Source organism: Nilaparvata lugens, chromosome 2, assembly GCF_014356525.2.
Source record: "Nilaparvata lugens isolate BPH chromosome 2, ASM1435652v1, whole genome shotgun sequence".
Taxonomy (NCBI): Eukaryota; Metazoa; Arthropoda; class Insecta; order Hemiptera; family Delphacidae; genus Nilaparvata; species Nilaparvata lugens.
The window spans coordinates 47,963,673-47,978,808 of NC_052505.1; the positions used below are offsets into that span (position 1 = coordinate 47,963,673).

At 33.8% G+C, this 15,136-nt stretch overlaps 1 protein-coding gene across 2 annotated transcripts in view; it reads left to right on the top strand.

The window, feature by feature from the left end:
* The first annotated feature begins 11,511 nt into the window (after positions 1–11,511).
* Positions 11,512–15,136, top strand: part of LOC111056024 (odorant receptor 2a) — a 32,330-nt gene continuing 28,705 nt past the window's right edge. Inside the window, exons 1-2 of one of the 2 annotated variants that reach the window (XM_039421353.1) lie at positions 11,512–11,823; positions 12,383–12,505. In XM_039421353.1, the coding sequence (XP_039277287.1) occupies positions 12,471–12,505 (35 nt within the window). In that variant the 5' untranslated portion in view covers positions 11,512–11,823; positions 12,383–12,470. The remainder of the gene's footprint in view (positions 11,824–12,382; positions 12,506–15,136) is intronic. The other variant, XM_039421356.1, reaches the window with a different exon arrangement.

Below are 15,136 nucleotides of genomic sequence, written 5' to 3' on the forward strand. Positions count from 1 at the left end.
TAAGAAGCCGCTATTTGTTTTATTTATTCTAGCTCCTTATGCCCTCAATGAACTGCTAAATTTAAATTAGAATCTTTTATAAGTGGTTTTTGAGTCTCATGGAAAGGCCACTTTTATTGGGTGGGTGATGCCGGTGTATACTGTATAATGCTGCAATTTTGAAAAGCGAGTTATAATGGGTTCCCATTCCGTCCGGCATTTAATTGTTTCTTTCTGTAGCCGTAGCCCATAACTTATGCTGCCGGTGATCAATTCTCTTTTTTGAAATCATCTTAATGATACAAACAAGATTATTTGGCCTTGCTTGAACATGATTGTTTCTCGTTGAAATACGGTATCTAACCAGCAATGCACTCAGTAAAATAATATGTAGACATCAAAATATCATTTTGTAGATACAGTAATGAACTCCTCTTGTTTATCTTGAGGACGAACTTATCAGCTTTGTAATTATGATTATCATTATGTGGAAAGTACTCTCGATGATTTCCATAGAATGACTGCAGTCATGGGAAAAGTGTTGTACTATTTCTGCATGACTGGCTTAAAGATGACACATAAGTGTGAGACGTGAGGTATATGATGCTATAATATTTATTTCAGTCAAGGTAGGAATAGAACCCATGTCAGGAGAAGAAATATGCTTTTTATTAAAGTTGTACACTGAATTCCTCTGGAATCAACTACTAGAAGCTAAGCAAAACGGAATAGAACATTATTTGTAGAATTTAAAACATTTTAGTCTAATAATTTCATTCACCCGTATCTTATACCGTACGGTAGCTGTTATTCATCTAGAGTGGAAAGTACTGTTTTTTCTCCCTGAGGGAAAAGTTTGAAGCCGAGGGCAACAATTTTCCCTCAGGGAGAAAAAACATTTTTCACTTGTGATTTATACACAACATTTTTCCTCCACCTACATTTTTATAAAAACTGCAAATAAAATAATTTTTAAAAACGTACGTGACCAAACAATGTGTTACAACATAATCTAAAAAGTAAACAGCTGGGCTGGCTTGTAATCACAGTTCTCCGCCGACAGTGCTAAGCACTACCTGTCGGCAAAAGTTGTAATAACAATGGCCGCCACAACTACAACTATGATGAAGTTCCTGTTTCAAATTTGATTACCTAGTTAATGAGGAATATTCGTTGGCTGGTATTTTGAATAACATGGATTATAAAAAAATATTTATACATTTTTTTTGTATCAATCGAGCAGCTGTAGCGAGCAGACTTAGTTTTTTTTTTTAGTGAGAGTAGTTGAAATAGTGTATGCAATAGTTAAAGTGCTGAGTTCAGTGTTTTGATTGTTGTGCGCGAGTTCAGTGCCCTGCGCTGAAAAAATAGTTCAGTGCTGAATTATCATATAATCCGGCTGAGAAATGTGAGGAATGTCGACTCCCAAAAGATTGCCGACCTTCCTCGTGCCTGAGTTCGAAGAGGAGGAGGAAACAGAGATGACGTCACAACTATGACGAGTCAACTAAGGCCTGGTGCACACTTGCATCATTTCTAGTCGCGGTTTTACGACCAGAGCGACAACTAGGTCACTGGCGTTCTAAAAGTTGTTAGAAGTATATGGGTTCCGGACGGAGCGGTGCACATTACAGCGTCGCACGCCCGCTCAAGCTTTGCCGACGCTCTGCTGACGCATGCCAGCCGCCACTTTCTTTACGTCACGGCGGGCAAGCCGCGTTTCATTCTCTACTTCAAAAACCTAAAACTCGTAAAAATGATGATAGAGAAATTGTGATTTCAGATTCGGATTCAGCGCCTCCGAATTAGTCAAATGGCCTCGCGGCTATCGAAAATAATCAAAATTGAAGAAGTTCTGGCTTTATTGGATATTAAGACATTCTATGGCCTCTTTCACACGATAGGAGACGTGCAACTTGAACACTGAACAGTGTTCACGTTTTTTGTCGAAGTACATTGAGTCAAATCGTGTCTTTCACATGGTGACTCCTATCCAGGAACCTCGTTTTGTCACGTCTTTTCCCCTCGAGGCAAGCAGAGGCAAGATCTAACAACTATGCCGACGTTTGGTCAAAGTATGACTCATCACTTTTTTCTCAAAGTCTAACTTCCTTAAAAATATAGATAGAAGATTTCTGATTTCGGATTTGGATTCAGCGACCCCAAATTCTTTAAAGCGTAAGTCCCGTTTTCGAAAATATCCGAAAACAAGGAAGTTATGGCTGTTTTTAATAAAGCTTTCTATTATCATATAATTATACGGTAAAAACGAACAGGTACTGTACTATACAGTACGTAAGTACTCTAGCTATTATAATACAACTTACACTGTATTCGTGTAGGAAATTTGGTAGGTTATTTATCTTGATTTCTGAAAATACCCCAAAATAAGGGAGTAAGATAACTTTGAAAAACCAAAGTTCTCCTGCCGATTGAAGAAACATTAAAAATTAGTCTAAGACATATTATGTCTTAGAATAAAAACGTGTAACAAATATCAGATCACTATTCAAGCTATCAAGCTTTTCATAAATTTATTTGTCTCCTCATGGCAGAAGGTTTGCGCCCAACGTTTTCACTTAAACATTTCTATGATTAAATTGTGATAGAGAACATTATCGTATTGATCTTCTAAATCCAGTTACATGTACATCGATTTTCGTAAAATTGATTTTTTTACCGTTCCTATGAATTCTAAGAATTCTATGAATTGTTTATACAGGTTCATCACAGGCCAGGCTGGTCTGAGCTATTCATGACTTTTTTTCAGTATGCATTATCAACTCAGCAGTTCTAATACACAGACATCACTACTTGGAATGCCATGACATTTTCTATTCTTTCAATTCCTATTATTACCATAGATCGATTCAGATCAGCACAATGTTTATACTGTATGTTCATAATAGATTTTTCTGATTGTAAAAAGAAATAGTCAATAATTGCTGGGAATTTCAAGTGAATCAGTTGAGTAGTTCTCACGCGAATGCCTCATTCGCGAATTTCCCATCCCATATGTGTGTAAGCCAATTCTATACTTTATAATATTATAGAATTACTATTACTATATCTTTCTTAATGAATTAATTTCTACTGGATGTTATGATATTTTTTAACTAGAAATAAATTCATTCATTTATTTATCGTCTATTTTCTGTTTATCAATGTTCTATATGCATTTTTAAACATCATTCTAGAATGATATTATCATGCTTTATATGAATCATGATGCTACAAAATAACACCAAAGGTACAGGCTTCCTACGCTCTGTGAACTTGTAGTGCGCAGGTGTCGAAATATTTTAGAAAAATTGAAAGAAACTTCAAACTTCACGTTTTCAGAATATGTTGTGAAGCTTTAACTTTGTACAAGCATAGTCTTTTCAATAAAAAGAGTTAGAGTTGAAATATCGCCAAAAGATTTCTTAGTGCGCCTCTAAAGGGCCAACTGAATCATCTACGTCGCCACTATAATTTCAAGTTCAATGAACATGTTTCATTATGGCCTGATTGACGAGTTGAATTTTTATGATATCAGAGTGCCGATCATATAGATGTTCAAAGCCAATATACAGAGTGTTTCCGAGCTTCCTACCAATATTCTAGGGAATTGTTCCTAGGTACAAAACATATTTTTCTATTTAATTTTCAAACTGTCCGAAAGTCCTCAGTTATTCTAACACCTGCCATTTTGTTATTTTTTAACTTACAATTTGTTTTCTAATAGGAATAGGAACTTTGCACAATGATTTGTGACTAGATAGAGCTACAAAAGAATAATTATGACAATTTTTCGAATTCATAAAACACAATAATATTTAAATTTTAATGCCGTTTAAATTTTATTTATTCTGACCGACCTACAGCTGAATAACGTGTGCAGGAGGTTGATTAGACTAGTTAGAGAATAAAAAAATTCCCAGATCTACAAGTTTATTGCAGCTAAGGTTTATTGCATTCCGACACAATCACAATATTGTTTGGAATAATTCATCTTTGCCAAACATCGCCTATCATTTTTTTTAAATACACCGCCTAATATTCAAATTTATTCCAAGTTTCAATCGATACCTATCGTACAGTATATCACAATAATAAATGATATGCACAAGAAAGTATACTGAACTTGAATTAAAACGTTGAATACTACAAACTGTTACTACATTCTATAATAAACATTCTCCAACAGCCTTATGACAGTTCCTCATATAATATTTTATTCTAATTCAAATTACTAGAATATTATTGAATTATACGGAATACGAATTGATTTGTACAAGAAGTATTCATCCAGTTAGGTGTATACTCAATGACAAAAATATACAAGAGTATACAAAATGAATGATAATTACTCTTGAACTTTATCATATAAGATTATATCATATAAGATATAATAATCTTTCATGTATCATATCAGATACCTGATTGTGTTAATAGGTATGAAGAAACTCGTCAAAATATGAAATATGATCACAAGCTCAGAAAAGCTAAAATATAATTTAATAATCTTTTTTTTTAACATAAATGAAATGAGAACTCAAAAATTAGTTAAATGTCCAGGTCAGAAAGTTGGTTATTATTCAATTTTGATTATAAACTAACAACAAATTGGAGAAGTTCTTATGACTTTGTTAGTTTTGAAAGATTGATTTGAAACTTCATGGGTGTGTTAATAGTATGAAGGGAATCGTTCATGATTTTTTGTAGAATTTCCCTGCGTCCCATCCTCACTCCTAAACCGAAAACATATTATGGTAGTTCTGATGGTATATGAGAGAGGATTCAAAAGTCGCGCTTCTGAGCAGACCAATAGTGTTGTTCCGCGGGCGATTTAATCCAATCCTGTTCCTTGCCGCGAAGCAAAGAGGAAGCTCAGAATAGCGCGACTTTTGAATTTTCTCGCATGTAGCATCAGAACAACCATGTTTTTTTGGTTTGGGACGGAGAAGGGAACGTAGGGAAATTCTACAAAAAATCATGAACGTTTCCCTTCATACAATTAACACACCCATGGAGTTTCAAATCAATCTATTCAAAACTAACATAGTTATAAGAGTTTCACCAATTTTATGTTAGATCATAATCAGAATTGAATAATATCCAACCTTCTGACCTGGACATTAAACTGATTTGCAAGTTTTCATTTTATTTTTCTTAAAAAATGATTATTCAATGATATTTTAGCTTTTCAGTAAAAGCTATGAGAAGACTCTAATAAATTCAATTTCTGCCGCACAAAACTCTAGGGACTTTTGGCAAGCACTGAATAAATTTAAATTAAGGAATAATATTGTAAATAACGCCATAACTCCTCAAGACTGGGTAAACTATTTCCAACACATCTTGAATCCCGAAATGTTAGCTTACCTCATTTCTATGCTGAACCTTACATAGTTGACAACAAATTAGATAGAGAAAACGGGCAGGGAAGAGCTGAGTAGAGTTTTAAAATTAGTAAAAATAATAAAGCGCCTGGTGAAGATCAGATCCCATTCGAGTATTATAAAAATGCACCTGATAACTTTCTAACAAATTGCTGAATGTCTACAATTCTATATTTACATCAGGTAGAGTCCCACATAGCTTTAAGTCGTCAATATTTTTTCCCCTTTTCAAGAAGGGTGAGTGCGATGTAGTAGCTAATTTCAGAGGCATTAGTTTTTATCAACATTTTTCAAAATATTTGCAGGGTTAATTCTGCTGGGTGGAGGAAGATAAAATCTTGAACGAGTTTCAGGCTGGCTTTCGTAAGGGGTACTCGACCATTGATAATATATTCGCCCTAACATCCATCATTAGTCTGCGGCTGGCTGAAAAAAAGGGGTAGGACTATATTGCTTTTTTGTGGATTACTCTGCCGCGTTCGACTCAATTGATAGGAATGCACTATTTTATAAGCTTAGTCTCTTAGGTCTCTCAACAAGGACATTGAATATTTTGAGGGCATTGAATGAAGGCACAACTTCTAGTGTATGGTGTACTGCCAATGGGGGTCTCTCCCAACGTTTTGAAACGAAGTCAGGCTTGAGGCAAGGTTGTTTGTTGAGCCCGTTGCTTTTTTCCCTATTATGAATGACTTGCATGATGAATTAGGGGGAGGATAAATAATAGGTGGTAAGAGGATTAGGGTTTTATTGTATGCCGATGACATAGCTTTGATTTCGGACTCGCCAGTGGGACTCCAGTACATGATAAACAATTTAGAGCGTTACTGTGGAAGGTGTAATTTAAGAGCTAATTTAGATAAGTCAAAAGTAATGGTTTTCAGGAACGGGGGAAAAATGGCTAGGAGCGAGAAAATGGAATATAAATGAGCAGATAGAGTGTGTCAACAGGTATAAATATCTGGGGGTAGTTCTAACTCCAACCTTGAATTTTGAAGCTCAAGTGAGTGATAAATTAGACAAGGCAAAATTAGCATTGAATGTGGCATGGAAAGGAATTTTAAATAGTAGTAGTGTAGATTTTTCAGCCAAATGTAAGTTGTTCAAAGCTTGTGCAAGGGCGATTGTGTTACGGAGCACAGGTGTGGGGTTTTAGACAATATGATAGTGTAGAAAAGTTGCAGCGCCTTTTCATCAAGAAGATTTTTGCACTTCCAATAAATACACCGAATTATATGTTGTTTATTGAAACTCAACTAACACCTCTATTCGAATATTGCCTTAGACTCCATTACAATTATATTCTAAGAGTTATGAAAATGAAAGATGAAAGGCTCCCTAAATTCCTGGCTCAACAAGTTATTCGAAAGAAATGTTTCTGGTTCAAAGAGTGGAAGAAATTAAGTAATCAAATTGGTATAAATTATGAGTACGAAGTTAATTGGGATGACTCATTTAAAAGAATAATCACAGGTTTGAACAAGATGCATAGGGAAATTTTTTTGCGGGATGCTCAAGATGGGCGTTTCCACACATGGTACAAAACTCTCAATTTGGAACTGGGTGACAAAAATTATAATTATGAAATGTGGGTCATGAGGTGGATACTTAAAGCAAGGGGTGAACTGATCCATTTAAACTACAAGCCATGGGTTGCTGATGGGAATTATGTTTGCTCCATGTGTAATCTGAAAGAAATTGAGGATATTTATCATTTCATAGCTCGATGTCCTTGTTTAAGAGAATGGAGAAGAAAATGGTTTGGAATTGGGGAGCTATCAAGGATGATTTCGTTTCTTTTATGAATGGAAGAGATTGGGTAGGGTTGGCCTCCTAAAAACTGTAGAGATGCCTGGCGTTATAGGCGATTACTTACACAGAGTTCAACTGGTAACTTAGTATAATAAATTGAAACTTATTTATTGAATCTGAGTTGGGTAGAAGTATCGTGTTATAATATAATACAATATAGGTTATTCGAATATTCTCAGGAGGACATCATAGGAAGACGAAATGAAAGGGAATATTAATTCTATGTTATGATTTCCCAACTGCTGACAGTTATTATCATAATATAAAAAGTATAGCTTTCTTTTTATGAAATTAATGGATTTTGTTTAGAATGTAGGTTACTATTAAAACTAATTTATGGAATATTCACTTTATTGAATTCAACATTACTGATTTATTTTGTTTCTAAGGTTGTTTTTTCTGTTTTTGTTTCACTATTTAAAAGAACATTCTGCATAGCTTTGATTTATGTAATAATAGTATATTGGGTTTTACCGACTTTCCGGCTGACGATTGTTTAATCAAGCCGTATAAATGTGTGTTTTCTCATTCATTGTATGTTGCAAATTTGAAGATTAAAGCATTATTTCTATTCTATTCTATTCTAACTTGTGTGCTGAAAGAAAAAGATCTGGGAGGAATGAGAAAATGAGAACAATAATAATAAAAATTAGTTTTATGAAACGGTGGCTGTTGAGAGGGGAGGGTACATCACAAGATGTTTGTACTCATTTCAACTGGTTTTATTTCAGTAAAAATCAGCTGGAAGTTTCAAGTGAGAATGCTATAGTGAGGTCCACGTTATAATGGCAGTGTAGGAAGATAGGAGAAAAGGGTTGCCAGATCTCAGCCTTGCCACCCAAACAGCTGATACAGGTTTATCTGATGAATTTAACTGTTCATTATTGTTGAAAATAGTTAATCATATTTTATTTGTAATAAAGAAAGTGTTGATAGCAACACCATTGCAAATCACACACTGCCATTAAAACGTGGACCTCACTATAGTGCGTGAATGCTGATTGCATTTGTGAGAATGCGCGCGCAACAGTCTAGAATGAGAGAGATTAATGAGAAGAGAGTCGACTGTGCGTGTGACGTATGACACTGTGACGTCTGTAAAGCGATGGTCCATCTCCGCATAGACTATCTCTCTCTCACTAGCTGCACTCTGCTAACTCATGCTTTCGCCTATGGTACATCTGTACATAGCGAAAACTGGTTTTCTTTCAGTAAAAATCAGCTGGAAGTTTCAAGTGGGAATGCGAGTGCGTGAATGCTGATTGCATTTGTGAGAATGCGCGCGCAACAGTCTAGAATGAGAGAGATTGATGAGAAGGGAGTCGACTGTGCGTGTGACGTATGACACTGTGACGTCATCGATGGTCCATCTCCGCATAGACTATCTCTCTCTTCACTAGCTGCACTGTGCTAACTCATGCTTTCGCCTATGGTACATCTGTACATAGCGGGCGATCTCCGCATACTACACCGGTCAGAAGTTGTTGGGAACGCGTCAGTTAGCAAGAGAATGTAGCGGTGAACTGGTTACCAACGCGGTGCATACGCGGTTACAACGGGGTTTGCAGGCGTCACGTGCCATGCAAGGAGCGTTCCGTCACAGACAAAATATACTGGCCGACAAATGTTGACCTGGACGTGCATGGCACGCTCCGTGCTTGGCCGGTGACGGAACGGTCTAATGGGTGTATTACATATGAAATGATGCAAAGAATATTTTTTTGCATGTGTCGGTACGGGCACGGTCATGGTATGATACGTTCTAGTGGGTTCGAACCTTAAAAGTTGTTAGAAGTATATGGGTTCCGGACGGAGCGGTGCACATTACAGCGTCGCACGCCCGCTCAAGCTTTGCCGACGCTCTGCTGACGCATGCCAGCCGCCACTTTCTTTACGTCACGGCGGGCAAGCCGCGTTTCATTCTCTACTTCAAAAACCTAAAACTCGTAAAAATGATGATAGAGAAATTGTGATTTCAGATTCGGATTCAGCGCCTCCGAATTAGTCAAATGGCCTCGCAGCTATCGAAAATAATCAAAATTGAAGAAGTTCTGGCTTTATTGGATATTAAGACATTCTATGGCCTCTTTCACACGATAGGAGACGTGCAACTTGAACACTGAACAGTGTTCACGTTTTTTGTCGAAGTACATTGAGTCAAATCGTGTCTTTCACATGGTGACTCCTATCCAGGAACATCGTTTTGTCACGTCTTTTCCCCTCGAGGCAAGCAGAGGCAAGATCTAACAACTATGCCGACGTTTGGTCAAAGTATGACTCATCACTTTTTTCTCAAAGTCTAACTTCCTTAAAAATATAGATAGAAGATTTCTGATTTCGGATTTGGATTCAGCGACCCCAAATTCTTTAAAGTGTAAGTCCCGTTTTCGAAAATATCCGAAAACAAGGAAGTTATGGCTGTTTTTAATAAAGCTTTCTATTATCATATAATTATACGGTAAAAACGAACAGGTACTGTACTATACAGTACATAAGTACTCTAGCTATTATAATACAACTTACACTGTATTCGTGTAGGAAATTTGGTAGGTTATTTATCTTGATTTCTGAAAATACCCCAAAATAAGGGAGTAAGATAACTTTGAAAAACCAAAGTTCTCCTGCCGATTGAAGAAACATTAAAAATTAGTCTAGGACATATTATGTCTTAGAATAAAAACGTGTAACAAATATCAGATCACTATTCAAGCTATCAAGCTTTTTATAAATTTATTTGTCTCCTCATGGCAGAAGGTTTGCGCCCAACGTTTTCACTTAAACATTTCTATGATTAAATTGTGATAGAGAACATTATCGTATTGATCTTCTAAATCCAGTTACATGTACATCGATTTTCGTAAAATTGATTTTTTACCGTTCCTATGAATTCTAAGAATTCTATGAATTGTTTATACAGGTTCATCACAGGCCAGGCTGGTCTGAGCTATTCATGCCTTTTTTCAGTATGCATTATCAACTCAGCAGTTCTAATACACAGACATCACTACTTGGAATGCCATGACATTTTCTATTCTTTCAATTCCTATTATTACCATAGATCGATTCAGATCAGCACAATGTTTATACTGTACGTTCATAATAGATTTTTCTGATTGTAAAAAGAAATAGTCAATAATTGCTGGGAATTTAAAGTGATATTCAACGATTTGAACCTGATAAATTGGATTGTTGAATGACAATTGAAATTCAGTGAATTTTACTGTACAACATTCCTTTTCCTCCTATTTTATTGGGTGATGAGTGGAGATGATTTATGATTTCATATTTGGATTCATCTTTTCATAGTTCAATATTTTTTTGGAAAACTAGAACTTTTAAAAATTAAAAATGTTTATGTATAAACTTCTCATGTGTTCAAAAACTTCTTAAAACCTTTGCCTGTCCCTTTGTGAGGCAGGAGTATTATTATCTTAGTACGTACTATATAATCATATGATAATGGAAAGCTATATTAAAAACAGCTATAACTCCCTTGTTTTCAGGTATTTTTGAAAATGGGACTTGCGCTTTGAAGAATTTTGGGTTGCTGAATCCAAATCCGAAATCAGAAATCTTCAATCTATATTTTTAAGGAAGTTAGACTTTGAGAAAAAGTGATGAGTTATACTTTGAGCAAACGTCGGCATAGTTGTTAGATCTGTCGGCTTATTCGTAAGATCCCCATGTGAAAGTACAGGAGAGCTGCAAAATATGAAATATGATCTTCCGTAATATGATATTCCAGGAGCGAGGTCTCTGCTGTGTGAAACTGGCCTAATAGTCCAGCAATAATTGTACTATTATTAAATTCTAAGAACTATTATTCAATAATAATAGTATAGAGGTCTGAGTAGTTTCCCATTATTTTTTATGCTCTCATTGTTAGTTGACTCCATTTATACTTTGTATTTCTGTTTCCTCTGATTATTATTATGAAATATAGGAGCTTCGATCTAATTTGGAACAATAGATCTTTTGAAATGATATGATATATATATATACGGTAAATACCAACCTACGAATGTCGGCTAGATTGATGTTTGCATTGAAATCCAACAATTCTTGGTAATGCATGCTTCATTCAAAGTAAGTTTATTGTCAGTCAGTTTGTCACAATTGAGTCATAATTGTGCTTGTGCTGTAGCATGTGCTAAATTTGTGTCAGTACTGTTCAGTATTCTTGTACTACAAGAATAAAATACTCTTTTGGTTGTTCAATCAATTTATTAGCAAAGTCCACTGCTCTATAATCTTCCACCTAAATTTCTAAGTTTAGGAGGAAGAACTAAAGGAGGAAGGCTCTTTTCATTCAGATCATACATAACCTTTGGACAACATAAACATTCTTCCAAGATTTTTGAAGAGAAATAGTACAGGCTCAGCCTAGGTTTTCCTCCAATGTCATAACTATTATTTATGATTAGGTGAATTTTCTACCTAAAAACACATAATACTAAAGTATTCTTCTTTCTCTTTCTCTTATATTCTTCTCTCTCTTTTTCTAGTATTCTTCTTTCTCTTTCTCTATTCTTTCTCTTTCTCCAGGATTAGTAGTGTAGTATAAAAATACTAAAGGAGGAAGAACCCCTATCCTAATCGATCCGAGAAAAATGACTTGGCTCTCAAAACCGGACTCACCTATGTTCAGGTAATATATTGTAGTGATAATGAAATATTTGAGATTCACTACTTCAAATTTAAGTGAAACACAGTTACCGGAGACATAGGTTTTAAATATTGTAAGGAATTTGGAATAGGCTTATTTGTAAAATTCTGATTGAATATTATTAGTAAAAACTGGCTAGAATATCAATACTGGTTAGAGGGATATAATGTTTAGAAATTTACAAAATTCCCAAGTTAGCTACCTATTTAACAACTATTCTATTATTTAACACAAAGCATGTACAGTAGAGTTTCTCATCCACAAACATAGTGCCTCGGTCTGTGCTTAGCAATTAGAGAGGACAGAGCTCTTAGAATTGTATCTGAAATTTCTAAAATCGTATTCTAAAACAGATTTTAATGTAGATATTGAAGTTTTAATAAGTGCAGTCCAGAAGCATCCTGTGGTTTGGGACACCTCTTCAGAAACATACCACGACCGTCTCAGGACAGTGAGTATATATAATCAGACAAATAGCCTGCACATATTCAATATGGATTATAATTTGCTATGTTGTCAGCTCAATGTTTTCAGTTTTTAGGTTTTTGTTGGTAGCAGTCAGCACTATTCTAGAGCTATCCAACACAATAGCCTAGCTCTTTGAATTAGCGATCTTTGACATCCAAGTAATGAAAATAAATGGATATGCAACACAGGATTCAAGGTAATTTCTATGATTGTTCTGCCGGTTCTTGGAATTGTTGGTGGTCTTTCATCTCATGCTATATTTTGGAGACAAATAGAATACTTCTTCTATAAAATATGCTATGTATATAAAGTTAATTTACTGTATATATGCTGTAAATTATGTAATATTACATTTTTTCTCAATTAAAATTGAATCTTCAATTCGATATTCAAAATATTAATAAAACTTGATAGCAAATATCTGTGTAATCGATATACGGACTAAACTTTTCACAGGGAATTTATCATATATACTAGTGTTGAACATTCCACTGAATCACTGTAATAAAGTTATATTTCTGAATAAACAGATAATTCTAAACTACAAAAGGTTAATTAAATTTAAAATAACTTTAAAAATAAAAGTTTTATTGAATACAATAGATATAATGTTTGTAGACTTGTGTTCTTTGCTAATTGACAATCAATGATGATGTGTCTGGGCTTCACCAGAAAGGCTTCTTGTTCTTGTCTCAAACTTTTTAATGGCTGGCTTATGTTAGGATTGTTGGCTTCTGTTGAAATTTTCCTAAATAATTGAAATTTAAGATGTGTTATTTGTGATCTAAATGTTTCTGTAAAGTTTATTGATGTTATTGAACATACATGGAATGTAGATTTCAATTTTTCTTTTCATTTTGTGCTGAATTTCTCATTTAATATTGAAAGCCATAAGCCTGTTTTGAAACCTGTAAACGATAGATAAGTATTCTTAATCTATTGCCGTGCTACCAATTTATCCTAATAGGTTGGATAGCATTCACCTATCACCTAAGGAAAGTCATCGATTCCTAATGAGCTAATATCTTGATATATCATGAATGGATCTAATGCTTATGAATAAGAAATCCAGTTCAGAGCAAATTAAATTATAATTTATTAAAAAATGATTCAAAAATTTCAGTTCACACCAGAACAAATAATCATACATGGATTGAACATAGATTGAACATGATTGAGGTTACTAATATGTTTGTTCTGTTCATCAAAACAGATTCCAACAGCTTTCACAAAAACTCAGAAATTATTACTTCAAAATCAAAATTAAAATATAAAACTTAAAGATTAAGAATACTTATCTATCATTTACAGGTTTCAAAACAGGCTTATGGCTTTCATCATTAAACGAGAAATTCAGCACAAAATGAAAAGAAAAATTGAAATCCACATTTCATGTATGTTCAATAACATCAATAAACTTTACAGAAACATTTAGATCACAAATAACACATCTTAAATTACAATTTTTTTTTTAGCACTACAGCCCAATATGAGCTTTGGCCGCCTCCACTACAGCTCTCCAAAAATTATTAATATTAAATTTCTCTTAAATTTCAATTATTTAGGAAAATTTCAACAGAAGCGAACACTCCTAACATAAGCCAGCCATTAAAAAGTTTGAGAGAGACAAGAACAAGAAGCCTTTCTGGTGAAGCCAAGACACATCATCATCGATTGCCAATTAGCAAAGAACACAAGTCTACAAACATTATATCTATTGTATTCAATAAAACTTTATTTTTAAAGTTATTTTAAATTTAATTAACCTTTTCTTGTTTATTCAGAAATATAACTTTGTTACAGTGATTCAGTGGAATGTTCAACACTAGTATAGGCCTATATGATAAATTCCCTGTGAAAAGTTTAGTCCGTATATTGATTACACAGATATTTGCTATCAAGTTTTATTAATATTTTGAATATCAAATTGAAGATTCAATTTTAATCAAGAAAAAAATGTAATATTACAAATACCCCCCTCTCGACATAAAAAATTTTACTGTTTGAGAATTAAAAAAAAAAAAAACATTATAACAAATGGATATTGTTGAAATTAAATTTGAGAACAGGAACAATTTTTTCTACACAAACATTACATGTCATAATGTTATTTTTTTTTTAATTCTCAAACAGTAAAATTTTTTATGTCGAGAGGGGGGTATTTGTAATATTACATTTTTTTTCTCGATTAAAATTGAATCTTCAATGTAACAAATGGAAATTGTTGAAATTAAATTTGAGAACAGGAACAATTTTTTCTACACAAACATTACATGTCATCCTATAATTGGAAATTATTATAAAAATTCATCAATATCATTCGTTATATATTTCCAAACCATATTTGAAAGTATAGAATATCAAAATTATTTTTTGATTTAGCTTTATAATTCAAGGAAATTATCTGAACAGAAAATTTAATTTATTTAAAGAATAATTATTGAAATTGTACATAAGTTTAATAAATAGAAAATTTAAATGTTATTGCATAAAAATTTAGTATGTTGAACATAATTTTTTTAATGAATTGATGAATAATTCATCTTAATTCACCACTAATTAATGCAGATCAGATTGATGATGAGTTGGTGACAGAATCCAAGGTCAGGGCAGTGGACTGTGAATGATAGTTGGTATTAATACCTACAAATAAATCTTTGAATTCTGTGCATAAAAATACTGATAGCTTGAAGTGTGGTAAGTACGCCAATAAAAGACTAAATGAATCAACAAGATAAGATTTAATAACAATAAAATAATAATAGGCAGATGGCCACATACAAAAACAATTGTAAGTAGGTTGAGTCAAATATCTTGGGATAATTAC